The sequence below is a fragment of the Euprymna scolopes genome, chromosome 25, assembly GCF_053919585.1.
Source record: "Euprymna scolopes isolate OS-2025 chromosome 25, ASM5391958v1, whole genome shotgun sequence".
Taxonomy (NCBI): domain Eukaryota; kingdom Metazoa; phylum Mollusca; class Cephalopoda; order Sepiida; family Sepiolidae; genus Euprymna; species Euprymna scolopes.
Window position 1 is genome coordinate 59,901,019 of NC_136506.1, and position 13,876 is coordinate 59,914,894.

General features: G+C 30.0%; 2 protein-coding genes across 4 annotated transcripts in view; one reads left to right on the forward strand and one right to left on the reverse strand.

The window, feature by feature from the left end:
* The window catches only part of LOC145247374 (uncharacterized), a 43,887-nt gene extending 42,156 nt beyond the window's left edge, over positions 1-1,731 (forward strand). Inside the window, exon 3 of the mRNA XM_080109055.1 lies at positions 984-1,731. Coding sequence (XP_079965181.1) covers positions 984-1,425 — 442 coding nt within the window. The 3' untranslated portion in view covers positions 1,426-1,731. The remainder of the gene's footprint in view (positions 1-983) is intronic.
* Positions 1,732-7,722: 5,991 nt separating this feature from the next.
* LOC145247372 (organic cation transporter protein-like) overlaps positions 7,723-13,876 on the reverse strand; it is a 255,075-nt gene continuing 248,921 nt past the window's right edge. For all 3 annotated transcript variants that reach the window (XM_080109052.1, XM_080109053.1, XM_080109054.1), the window contains one exon: positions 7,723-7,924. In XM_080109052.1, the coding sequence (XP_079965178.1) occupies positions 7,870-7,924 (55 nt within the window). In that variant the 3' untranslated portion in view covers positions 7,723-7,869. The remainder of the gene's footprint in view (positions 7,925-13,876) is intronic.

The window sequence follows — 13,876 nt, forward strand, 5'->3', positions numbered from 1 at the left end:
TCTAAACACTTGAAATTTTAGATATAGGTTCCTTGGACATGGATCTAACTTAATAACTTGATTTGAGCCCAAAACAATAAATCTTAAGGGGTCATAATAGGGGTCAAAGTTAAAAAATTGACCGCTTTTTTTTTTTTTTTGCTCAACATACACTTCCAAACATCCGGGAAACGCCGGGCTGAAATGCTAGTATAAATATATTTTGGCAATTAAGCTACAGAGGAGTTCAGGTTTCATAGCCTGACGATTCCCTAATGCTGAAAATATATACACAATATATTACTATTATGTTATGTGTATACATGATGTATAGTATGTGTGTGTATTCATATATTTGTATGTACAGGATCCATTCCCAAACTAATCAATCATTATAAATTTTGAAACACAGCTGCTAAGCAGAAGGGGTGATAATGTGCGGTATATTTAGTTTGATCTATTTATTTGCAAAGGGTGTAAAAAGCAGGTAGAAGCACTTTGTGATATTTTTAACAATAAGTATTAGATATTTAGTATTCTTGAAAGTTCAAATTTTTTAAAATGCATAATAAACACAACTTTTCATTTGAAAATTAAAAAATTTCAGATTTGCATTAAATATGATCTATACTAACGCCAATGAAGAAAGTTTTCTCTAAATTTAAATTCCTTCTGAAGAGCCCTTAAACTTTAAATTTTAAACACTTTCTAGAATCAAGATATACAACTTTGCACAAAATGTGCTTTATGGTATTTCTCTAAGACAAAATCTAAAACAGGATTTTGAAATCGAGTCATTTAATATAATTTAGAGGAAGGTAAAATTTAATATAAGCTGAAGATGTGAAGGAGATTAGTAATATTTCCATTAAGAACGGTCAAACGTCCATTGACTGAGAATGAGTGTTTCATGCCAAATTGATGACTGATTATGGTTAACTTTGTGCTACCACGATTAAAATTTTTATTTCTTTTTTTCTAAAAATATTATTTTAACTTTTCAGTGCATTACTTTTATTCAACCGTCACAAGAAACATGGCCAGTTATTTGGAGAAGAGCTGTCACTTCAATTGAAGCAACTTCTAGCTGAAATCAACTCCTACAAGATGACGTATACTCCACCAGCCATGTCCCTCACCTGCAATGCTAAAGAAAGGATCAATGAAGCTGTGTTTGTGCCAGAAGTGAATGCAGAAGCAGCTTCGAGGCAGTACCTGGCTGCAGCAGCTGCGGCTGTTGCTACTGTTCAAGGACGAGACATGGGCTACCTACAGACAAATCCTTATATTGAGCCAAATGCTTATGATTATGAAACTTATATGCCAAGAAATCAAAATAATGTTGCAATGTCTGTAGCAGCTCAAAATATTGCAAGATTTAAAGATCGCTTTCAAAGATTACTGCAAATGTGTGATGGATCTTTGGTTGCTCGACTTATCACTTGATCCTCTCTTCTGTTTCTTCGATTTCTCCTTTCGACTCCTCCCAATTTTGCTGCTACTGCAATACTACGCATTGGAAAAAGACAGATAATGTAATCTAATATATATATATATATATTAGCATATGCCCATAACAAAAGAAAATGACTTTAAAAAGAATTGCACTTATTTTTTCTCTTCATACAATTATTTAAACAAATAACTCTTGAAAAATACATGATGTATCGAAGAATAACTTTTAATTTATTGGCAGAATTTGTGAATAATTGTCAATAATATAAATAACTAAAATTTTAATTGTTTCAAATATTTTCTAATTTTGTTTTAATTTTATTCTTTTCAATGACATATCATTTTCTGAAAAAATCTTTCCAATGTATATGCATATGCTGAGTTCTTGATAGCAGTCAATATTAGAGCATGATAAAATGGGTTCTCCAAACTTTCAGGTTTTCAAAGAATGTCTAATTTTGTTTATTTTTAAATAAATATTGTCAGTTGACATTTTTTTTCCATGTGAAACTTTTCAGTTTTAGAATTTTAAAAAATTATTTATAGATTAAAGATATATTTAAAAATGATTTAAAAATACATATTTTTACTTGTGAAAAAGAAACATTTTTAAATCTACATTTAACAAATTAAAACAGGTCTATTTTTTTAATTTTTAAAGCATATATTTATTCCAAGAATGATGAAAACTGGAATTTTCAGTTAATGTTAAAAAGAATGTACAAAAAAAAAAAATCCTTTAAATTTATGAAAATTTTTAACATGGAATTTAGATGATTCAACTTGATATTTGTGTAGATTATATGAAAGGTTCAAGAAAATTATCTATTCTGAGGCAGTATCAAATATTTTTATGCACCAAACTTTTAGTAACTTTCTATTTTCTATTCATCCATGTTCATAATTTGAATATCACTCATTTAAGAAATCCATATCCAACTATCTGTGAATAAGAACACCCCCTCCCCCGCCAAAAAAAAAAAACAAGTAAACGTGCAAATTTTGGTTTCACTTAAAATTGTCCTTCTCTTAAAGGACACAGAACTTGTTTTATATATTTTTCTGTTTAAATGTGTGTGTAAACAAAGTAAAATGCAGAAGTGTAAGACCTATTTTTTTAGAATTTATTTTGGTAAAATAAAACAAAGATGTCCCAATTTCCAATAAAAACAAAGTTATCATCACTCGTCTGAAAATCTAATTTAAAATAATCATGCATGCTAAGCATTTCAAAACAAATTTATGGATGAAACATGGTTTCAAATATTGAAAATCTATCTTAAAAATTGTTAAAAAGTATAAAACTGGTTAAATAGAGAAATTATGCTCATACTTTATTTTTCACTTTAATATGCTTTCTCCATCTATATAAAAAAATGTTTTATATGTTGCAGGTTCTTAGTTTCTTAATATTTATTAAAAGAACTTAATTAAATCTTCTGGAAATTTCTAAATCTTATTTCCAAAATATTCCCATGCTACAATTAAAATACGTCCAAAAGAATTATTGGCTTGCTAACTTTCTCTATTCATATGACAGCCTGTTATCATTTTTTGTGGTTGTTGGGGAAAAAAAACAAAAAACAAAAACATTTATTGGCATTCAAATAATTTTCAATGTCTTCATGAACATTATGGAATTTGCCAGCTTTTTCATGTTATGATTTTTGGTTGTCCTTGGTTCACCATGAAAAGACTGTTGCTTGAAGATTTTCCAGACTTGGAAGCTGAAATCCTCATATTTGAATCTTTCCATTTCATAGATCTTATGCAAACATTTCTGCATTTTCAGAAAACATTGCAGGCTGAAAATGCGACTTTTGTTTTATCCAGTTTTTCATCTTGAACAACTCTTGTATAAAATGTTTTAAGACAACTATCAGAAGTTTCCACTCTCTCTCTCATATATAATGTCTGTAAAAATGTACTTGCACTTTGAGTGATGATAAAACCTTTACTTATGAACATAGGGTGAAATGGAATAGCTTTGAATATGGAAAACGAATGTACTTGAAGAATCATGTTTGCAAATTTTCAAATTATTATTGGCCAGACAATGCTGATAATTTTTTATATACACTCTGTGTGTGTGTTTATATATAATGGGAGACCAGTACCTGCATTAAGCTGGTTTGCAGTTTAATTTGTTGCTGGCTATCTTGCTCTTGCTTGTTGCTGGATCTCAACATTTTGAACCGAGAGAGACTTAGCTGTCGTACAAAGCTAAGACTCTGTAACATCATCTTTGTATAGATACTCCCTCAGGCATATGGGCTCATGGACTTTAAGTGTCTGAGGGAGTGACACTTGTCTGACAAGACGTTGCAATCATCATATATATATATATACACACGCTTAATAAAAAATTTTACATACTATATTAGTCTGTTCTATGAATGAATAAGCTAATTGATCAGTCTTCGAAACGTTTTTTTTTATTCTTTCTCTTCCTCTATGCAAGATTCTTAAATCGTTTCTTGTCGGAAATGAACAATTGCACAAAAGCCAACCAACTTTGTATTCCATGTCATTTCATTGTGGCATAAAATTTCATGTTTATATTTTTTATGCTAAGAAATATTTTTGTAAGTTTTGTCTTCAAAATTACCCGCATATTAAAAAAAAAAGTATATATTTTCTTATTTTCCAAAAACCTTAGAAAAGCTGAATAAATTGCTGACTTTGTTTCGATAAAATCTTTTCTCAAGTTATAATTTGGCTTATTTATAGTTGAGTTCTTTAGCAAAATTCCAGGTACATTTTGTTATCAATCTTCAGTGTCCTTCACCGTAAGATATTGGTCTTACTAAACAATTGCGAGCAGAGAGAGACTGACTGGCAACTACCAAGATATCTCTTGCCATATTTTAAAGAAAACCACTTCTGTTTCTTCAAGACTTTGTCACCAAAAAAATGCTGATTTTGTGTACAACAAAACTTTTACTTTAAATGATTATTTGCATTCCACTTTTGATTGACGGATACATTCACTTTTCTGAATTGAATCTTCTGTTGTCAATTTATTTTTTCCAATATTTCTTTTTTAGGTTTTTTTCCCCCAATGCTCTATTATTTCCAGTGAAAATACAAGCCTTCCAAATATTATTTTAATTGAATTACAAGTTTACAATTTTAAAAACATTTTAATCTAATATTTTATACTTGTACAGAGAAAATTATAAAAATTTTAAATTATATCTGAATTTGTAAGTTGCTTAACTTTTTGAATTGTCTCCCTTGAAAATGCTTTCAGCTCAACCATTTGGCCTTTCTGCTAGAATACTCAACTTCGTAATAGAAAATGATCTTCTATTACAATTTCCAAAATGACTTCAACACTGATCTTCGTTTAAAAAAATTATATATGTTCTTTCTAAATCATATGCCTTAAAAATATTGATTTAAATCACAACCAGGAATATTCATTTTGAAGCACCCACATATAATCTAATATTGTAAATAGTTTAAATATAAAACATTTTTTTTTTAAGATCTACTCCTTAGGATATATGAACTGACTTCAGAATCAATTGCATTATACAATAATAAATGCAAAATATACAGATTGTTTTTTCTTTTTATTTCTGTGAATACATTTTCATTCAGAAATCTTATTCAGAAGTGTTGAATAAGCATTGCAAATTCTAATCGCTGTATAATGTTAATCTACACTTCAAATAAGAAGGTTCTTTTTTTAAGTGTAGAATTTCATGTTTATTCACACCATTTAAATATGACATGTATTGCTAATAAAACTAATTTCATCAAATTGTGTCAAATGTTTCTTTTCTGATTCAACGAATTTGAATTCAGCTTATTTTATTTGTTGATCACTCCTCACTTTTGTGATGTTTCTATCTCATGTGGAACATTAAAAGTTTGAAAAAGATGTCTTCCGCACAGAACAGTTGAATCCATTATCTGCTTGGTATACTTTTCAGCTCATTGTTTACACTTTTTTCATTATTAATGTTTTAAGATGATCAAAATTATTAATGTTTTAAGATGATCAAAATTATTAATGTTTTAAGATGATCAAAATTTCACATTTCAAATTAGAAGAAACAGATTTGAAAACCTAAAGATTTCTTAGCCATAAACTTTTGACACTTTTTTCAAACAACTATTATATTTTAAATGTTAACAGATCTTAACACTTTATTGCTGGAATATAACTTCCCTTTCTTCTGTTAAAAATGTGTGAACATTTAAAAATTGAACCTGCATTAACACTTGTACACCTATTACTTTGGTTTCATAAAAAAATTCACAAATAAACATTCGTGGTACTTGTTTACATTGATCTTAAAGCCACACATTTCAGGTGTAAACATTATTACATACTTGTGTGTCATGGCGAAATTGGTCTTCCACAGATTATGAAAAATGACTCAGCAAGTGATGTGCTAAAAGTATTTGAAATTAAAAATCGGCTACAATTATGTTCCTATATAGTGTGTGTAAATATGGCAGACCCCTAATTTAAGTCAAGGGTTATCTCCCATGATGTCATATTTAATTGGTCACACAAGTAAACACATACAATAAAATTTGATAATTCAATAAATCTATTTTTACCTGTAATTATTTTTCTACTAGATCATATTTCGTCATTTGTGTAATGTCTACTAATGTTATCATGACACATGGGTACACAATGTTTTCATCTGAAATGCATTGGTTTAAACGATTACTCATGTAAATATGCACCACATTTGTTTTCAAAACATTGTTTCTTTTTTTCACATGAAATCACAAATAAATAACACAGTACTAAAAAAAAAAACGTTTTTATTGTCAGTTTGCAAAATTTGTAAAAATATAAATTTTAATAATTCCAAGTTTTGTTGGCTCTTGATATTTTTTTTTTATATACCAAATATTGAATTTGCTTATCACGAATTGTGCAGATTTCTTGAGATTTAAGGATCACACTGTGTTTTTGATTGTTGTCATGAAAACCATGAGAAAATCAATATTTGTAGTAAAAAAAAAAAAAAAAAAAAATTGTGCATTGAAATGATTTTATAGCTTTTGATTGCATGTTAAACTTAGGATTAAAGGACAATTTTAAAACTGCTAAAAAATGCTATCGTGAGGAAACAAAGGCAAAACTTGAATATAATTTAGTTGTCAAGAGCAAGTCTTCTGAATAAATGTGTCTGTATCTGATCTGCTTGGTTATAAATTTGCAAAGGTCAAGTTCAGAGTTGTTGAATATATTGTACCCCCACCCCCAACAACAAAAATGCAATAAGCTAATGGTTTTGATTTCAAAACAATACATTTAATTTTCCATCCCCCCCCCCCCTCCCCCCCTACCCCCTCACACTAAAAAAAAAAATTTGGTCAATTTAAATGTCTTCATTTTCTATATGCATTTATGCAGTGGGAAAAGGTAATCTACAAGGTTTAAAAAAATGAACTTAAAATTGTAGAAAATGTTGGCTCCGTTATTCAATCTGATAAATAAAATGCTGTATGGCATCATATTAAAATTATACGTGGAGAAGGCTGCGTTTTTTTGTTTTTTTTAAACAAAAGTCAGAGTTCATAATTTCTTTCCAGGATTGCATGTAAGATAACTTTCAAGTTTAGTGACACTTTCACATTTCTGTTCCTAAAAATGAGTGTTAGATAAAGCAAATAATTTCTGTATGCATTAAAAAACTATTTTCATACATGTTAATATTTTAGCTTTAGTTTAGAATGACATTTCATTTTTAGATTCTGTTAAAATTTAGCAATTTACCAAATCGGTCCATTTTTTTTTTTTTTTTAATGCCCATTTTAATGATTAATTTTTATCAGAAACTTTTAATTTAAAATATACTATTTTTGTTTTTAAAACTCTGAAAAATTTTAACACTTCAGTGTTCCTTAGCTAGCAGCTTCAGTCTAATGGCATCATCATGAGGATGCCATTAGCTTACATCTAAAAATCGAGCTGCTGACCATGAAGTTCTAAAGTGTTTACTATTTCATTCAGAGTCTAATAGGATAAAGTATATATATATAAATATAAAGTCAGAGTTCATAATTTCATAAAGTATATATATATATATATAAAAAATTTAAAAAAATCCTCATAATTGGAAAAATCTGAAAATGTTTGAAAGAGAATCTTTGATGGAACTAACAAAACTGTTTTTTTGTAGATGGTAGCGTGATTTGTTTGAAAGCTGGTCTCAATAAATTCACTGATCACAAGACAAGTAACAGAACAGATAATTTTAACCCGATACAAATCATGTTTATTACCCCCCACCCCTTGGCTAAAAACATTAATTCCTTCATCCTCAACTGGGCACATTGTTTGATATTTAGAATTGGATTTGATTTCGGGTTTTTAAATGTAAGTCTTCATTCTTTGAACGGGGAAAAAATGAATAAAGCATGGTTTCCTTGTCTGTGTTGGTGTCAAAGCTTTGAGCATTACGATTGCACTCTCATCAATGTAAGTTCCTGTGCTTGTGGCTTGGGTTTTTTTCTGGAAAAACAACAAAAATGAATGTTAAATAAATAAAAAAAAAAGCATGTCAATACACCAATATAAAATATAGACACTTCCACCATTAAATAAACACGTTTGGACAATTATTCTCATCATGCCTGTTATAGTGTGAATGTAACTTCAAACTTTCTTCATATGATTTGTTTTGGAACTTTTGAACCTTTTAGTTGAACTTTGAAACCTGGACAGAATTTCAAATTCAACTCTTTATTTGATCCATGGGATAGATTGTTTTCATTCTGTCACCCATGACCAAATAGAACCAATGGACAATTCTAGCATGAATTTTGGGCATTGTAAGTCATTCTTGTCTGGATATGTAACATTACTATAGAATTATTTTTATTTCTATCCGAAAACATGGTTGCAGGTTTTGTTAAAATGTCATAAACACAACAACCAAAATGAGAATAGTAATACAAATTTAAATTATTAATTCTCATCTCAAATTTTCCAAAAACATAGCATGTGGAACTTTCAAGTTTTCTATATTTTCAGAACAAACGCAGACAATTCAATGGATTCTTGTGTTTGTAATTGTGTCTTCTCACGGGAGATAAAGCACTTTTTCTCACAATGAGATTTATAAGCCTTTGGTTAAGAATATTACCATACATGAGAAGAGCTCAGTCGATTAAGATATCAAGCTTACAACATCAAAGTTGCTGGTAAACTATTCTTATTAAATTGGTGCAAAAAAAAAAAAAAAAAATAGTTGTTTTTGACGTTGAACTTCAAAAAGATCATAATTTTTGACGTTGAACTTCAAAAGATCATAATTCCTTTCCTAACAAACTTTATTAAATCGAAATAAAAACCATTAGAATCGACACATTTTTGTCAATGTAATCGTTTTGCCCGGATTCAAGAACGTGTGATTGATGAGATTGGCCGCAGACCACCAAACAGTCACCATAATTTTTTTGTGCAATTTCAGCTTTGGAAAGTGTTGTGAAGCTTCTCCAGTATCCAGCCACTGTGCCGAACGTTGCTGGTTGTCGTAGAGGATCCACTTTTCATCACACGTCACAATCCCCTCGAGAAATGGGTCGTTTTTGTTGCACAGAAGGCGCAATGACAATTTCTTTTATTATCATTCAATTCATGCGGCATCCATTTATCCAACTTTTTTGACTTCCCTATTTGCTTTAAATGGTGAACGACTTGAGTGGTTGACCTCTAGTTCAACAGCAACTTCTCGTGTCGTTTTGCGAGGATCGGCTTCAATTAAGCCTTACAAATGTCCGTTACCAACCGCAGTTGGCTGGCCACGACCGTCATCTTCGAGGCTTTCATCACCATTGCGGAATTTCTTGAATAACCGTTGTGCCACACTTTCGTTAGTGGTTTCTGGGACAAACTCATCATTGATATCACAAGCTGTCTCGGCAGCTTTTTGGCCTAGTTTGAACTGGAACAAGAAAATCGTGCGGATTTGAATTTTGTCCATGCTGTCAAAAAGCCTACAAAAAAAAAAAAATGAAGAGATTGAGAACGGTAACGAATAACACAATTCGATAGAGTGAAAAATATGCTTCAAAATGATATATAACATGGCTATATATCAATGAATTAATTCAGAAATCTATAATAGAAATCTCACCTGTTTGTTTAAATGTATGATTGTACATCTGCCTAAAACTTTTGACAAAGGTGACGGATTTTCACGAGATCAATATTATTTTGAAGCTCGACCCTTCGGACGACAAATATTGAAAAATTGGCTAAAAACATTAATTCCTTCACCCTCAACTGAGCACTTTTCTACAGGGAAGGATTGCTTTTTTTCACCGATATTTTCGAAAGTCATCGCCTCTTTTCGATTGACTTGTTTTAATTTAAACCTTTGCCACTTCCAGTTTACAGATGGGCACAAAAACGTCATGTTTTTTTTTTGTTTTTTTTTTCACATTCTTTTCCTCCTTCGCGGTATGTGTTCGAGCCTGCCTACTTACTAGCACTTTTTCTTTTTCTTTTTCTCAACACACACCACCAAACACCCGGGCAACGCCAGGCACCCAGGCTAGTCATATATAAAAGTAACATATGTGAGAAAACGATATTGTTTTTGCACCAACCTTATATATACATATATATATATGGTTGCATGTGTATCCCCACATTCAAACCTGGACACCGACAGGTAACTCTGCTAATATATATATATATATATATATATATATATATATATATATATATATATATATATATATATATATATATAGGAAATCCTTAGGCAAGATATTTGCTTTGTATTATCTGAAAATTCATCGTTCCCAGCCCTTTATCTTTTTTACAGTGAGTGAAACCCTCATTTAGTTGTTTTTTGAGAATATAAATTTATCTCCTCTCTGATCCAGAATTGTACTGCCAGTTGGAGTAAATAAAATGATTTACAAAATACAACCCTAAAATAAAACAAATTAATCTACGAATGAAGAGCTTGAAATATGAAAACGATTACCAAAATGAATGAATCCGATATTAAATGACTATAAATGCTATCAGGCACAGAGATACTGTGACCACCAGAAATAAGTAAAAGTTAACTAATATTTTGATGTTTTTTTTTATTTTCATAGCCTAGCAAAAGTATCTCTACTACCGTTCCCCTCTCCCCAGACCACCAAAGGAAGAGGTATGACAACCAAATAAATGCCACACTACTCTCCTCCTCTCACTACATACATGCCATGCATACAAGGTAATCATTGAAGGATGGTATTTAAGAAATGAACATGTATCGTGATTCCCCCTCCCCTCCAATAAAAATAAAGAGTAGGTACTAATTTGGGAAAATCGCACCATAAAACAATACTTGGCAACGGCACGAATACTATACTCCCCTGACCTCCCAAAAAAGAAGGCAGTTACTGAGAAGATGGCCCTATGACAACAGACAAATATTATTCTCCTCATTCCCTTAAAAAGGAAGGAAATAATTCATAAGAGGACAATACTACACTACCCATCTCCATTAAAAAAATAATGCAAGAATAGATTAAATCATGTTTTTTATTCATTTCAAAATGTTTAGTCATAAAAACATTATTTTTATGATTTTTGGACTTTTGACTAAGTATAGGTGACACCAGACATTTTACTATTGACATTTTATATATATATATATATATATATATATATATTAGTTTTCTTATCACTTGGTACGAGTAAGGGATGAGGGTATCCTACTGGATACCAAACATTCACCTGCTATCTTATTTGTTCCAATCGAGAGATCTTTTTAAGGTTCTGACTGTCCCTTTAAGTACAATTGTTTGTGTCTCTGTCTAGCATTTGGGTCACATGGCATATTTGCCAGGTAGTTTTTGAAATTATCTGGAAATATCATAATACCTGATTATGAATTTATTTATTTCTAATTTGCAGGTTTATAAAATAAATCTGCAAATTAGAAAGGCCAAAGAACACTAGAGGATATACAATATTTGAAAATATATCATTACAATTAATAGGCATAATGGACTTTGAAATTAAGATTGAAAAAACTTTTGCATTTATTTATTTAGACACATTTAAATTGCATGATAATGACCCTGTTTATGTTTTCTCGAAAGAGAATGGATATCATAATGTTCGACTTGTATGAAACTCTAATCATGAATAGTTGATACCGTGGGAATGCACTATTATCTCTTTTTTAAGAACTGCCCAACTTTTATCTTTATCAACTTTTATGCTTTTGCTTTGAAACTGAAAATTTTAAGAAAACGACTTCCAGTTGAAATAATTCAAACAACTCGAAATATTAACTCTCTGATTCTAAATATTTTGTCACACATAAGTTTTTTTTTTTTTTTTTTTTTTTTTTGTTACATATATTCTAAAATTATGATTGACAAATTGAAAAAAACTCCCCTTGTTTTGAAAAGTTTAGTTAAGAGATCGTTAAATAATTTTAAAATGATCTCGGTTAAATGTAGACACTGCTGAAAATGGCCGAAAAATCAAGTTGTGATTGTTTTTTAAAACGAAATTACATTTATTAAAATCCATTATTTCTGAGTAACTTTTTTTCCAGAAAGATTAAACCCTGAATTTTATCATATAGAAAGCTGAATAATGTAAAACTTTTTCTACTATTTTTAATTAAATTTTAAATGTTAAATTTTCCCCAAAAGTTAACAATTGACATTTGTCTTGCACAAAAAACGTATATAAATAGTTAAAAAAAGAAAGAAAGGTTTTTGAAAGAATTAATTTGTTTATTTCTTGTCTAACTAAGATGTAGGGTGATTTTTCTATGAGAATATGCAAAAATATATAAGTACCTGGATTTCAAATAATTCCACTTATTCATATAAGCAACCAGTTACTTTGCGTCGATTTGATACGATGTTTCCATTTGTACTTGATAAAAAGCAAACTACGGAAGACCAAACAGGCCAAAAAAAAACTTATTTCTCAGTGATTCAGTGACGAAAATTTCAATGTATTATTAATGCTGAGGCTGGCCAGTACCAGATGGGTGACCATTTGTATGAGTTTGGTTTTTAATGTGTATGCGTATGAGAGTCAGGCTCCCCAAAATGGAGAGGGGGGGGGGCAATTTAAAGTAGAATAAAAAAAAAAATTATTTCAGCGAGTTTGGTCCACCGTAGTCGAAAGGTGGCAAATGTATTCAAACGGGATTGAAAAAATGATGATATTTTTAACACAAAGGGCACAATATTTATCGATTTTTTTTTTTTTTTTTTTTTTTTTTTTTTGTATCAATTCTTCAAAGCATTTCCTATTTAATAATGGTCATGCATTATTCGGCTCACTAAAAAAAGTTATTACTTTATTGATCAAAGATTTTAAAATGGCTTTTTCCGTATAAATATTTAAAAAAATTTTTTTTGTTTTGCTTAACTTAAATTAATTATTTTACCTAAACATATTCACCGAATTTCACACTTCAAAACTCAAAAACGGAATAATTAAACACAATCGAAGTTCTGATATTCAGACGTCAAAATAAGGTATGCAAACAAGTTTTTTTTTTTTAATCTATAATCCAGTCCCTTACAGTAACACAATATGTTTTGTTCAGTTTCAGATGATTATTTTAAGCATATTTGTACCCCCTCAAAACAAGGGGGGTGTAAGCAAAAAAAAAAATATATAAATATCATTTATGAAAAATAAGTACACTGTTATAAAGTTCATTCTTCTCTTAATAATCGCTGAAATTTTCATATTGATTGGATAATTACCTGATTTTTGGTAGATATTTAAAAAGACGGTCCGTCAAAAAGTACTTACTTCCCCCCCTCCCCCGTTTTGGCGGTGCCTAGTTAAATGGCTTCCCATCATTGTAATGGTTCCACTAATGATATTGATATAAACTTTGGCTTAAGAGTATTTGTAGAAAAAAATTGATAAAATTTATTTCAGTTTTATTTATCACAAGCAAAGGTTGCGAACATCACTTTTGCTCTCAGTGCTGGACTCTATATTACCATTACTTTTTTTTTTTTTACTAGCAGGTCATCCGGCTTCGCTTAGTCATAAAAATTTTCTTAAATATTATATTTTAATTTATAATTATAGAGCTGATTTTCTATCGATTATTATATTGTAGTGATTTCTAAAGTAAAAAAAAAATGACTCGGTTCCATCAGCTAGAATCGAAACCCAAACATATAACTCTCTAGCCTAAATCCATACATATACAAAACCAAAAAATAACATTAATTTACATTTATTAAAATAAAACAAATATAGTCGATGCCATGCCATGTCTGCTACAGGTTCAAATACTCTAAATATCACATTTTAACTCTGTAAACCAATTATTTAGAGAGGAGTTTGGTAGAGACTTTTTGCATACATGTCGACAAGGTCAATTTTATATGTATATACTAGCATCGTGACCCGACACTGCTCAGGATTGAATGATGATCAATGAATGTTTCACACTCC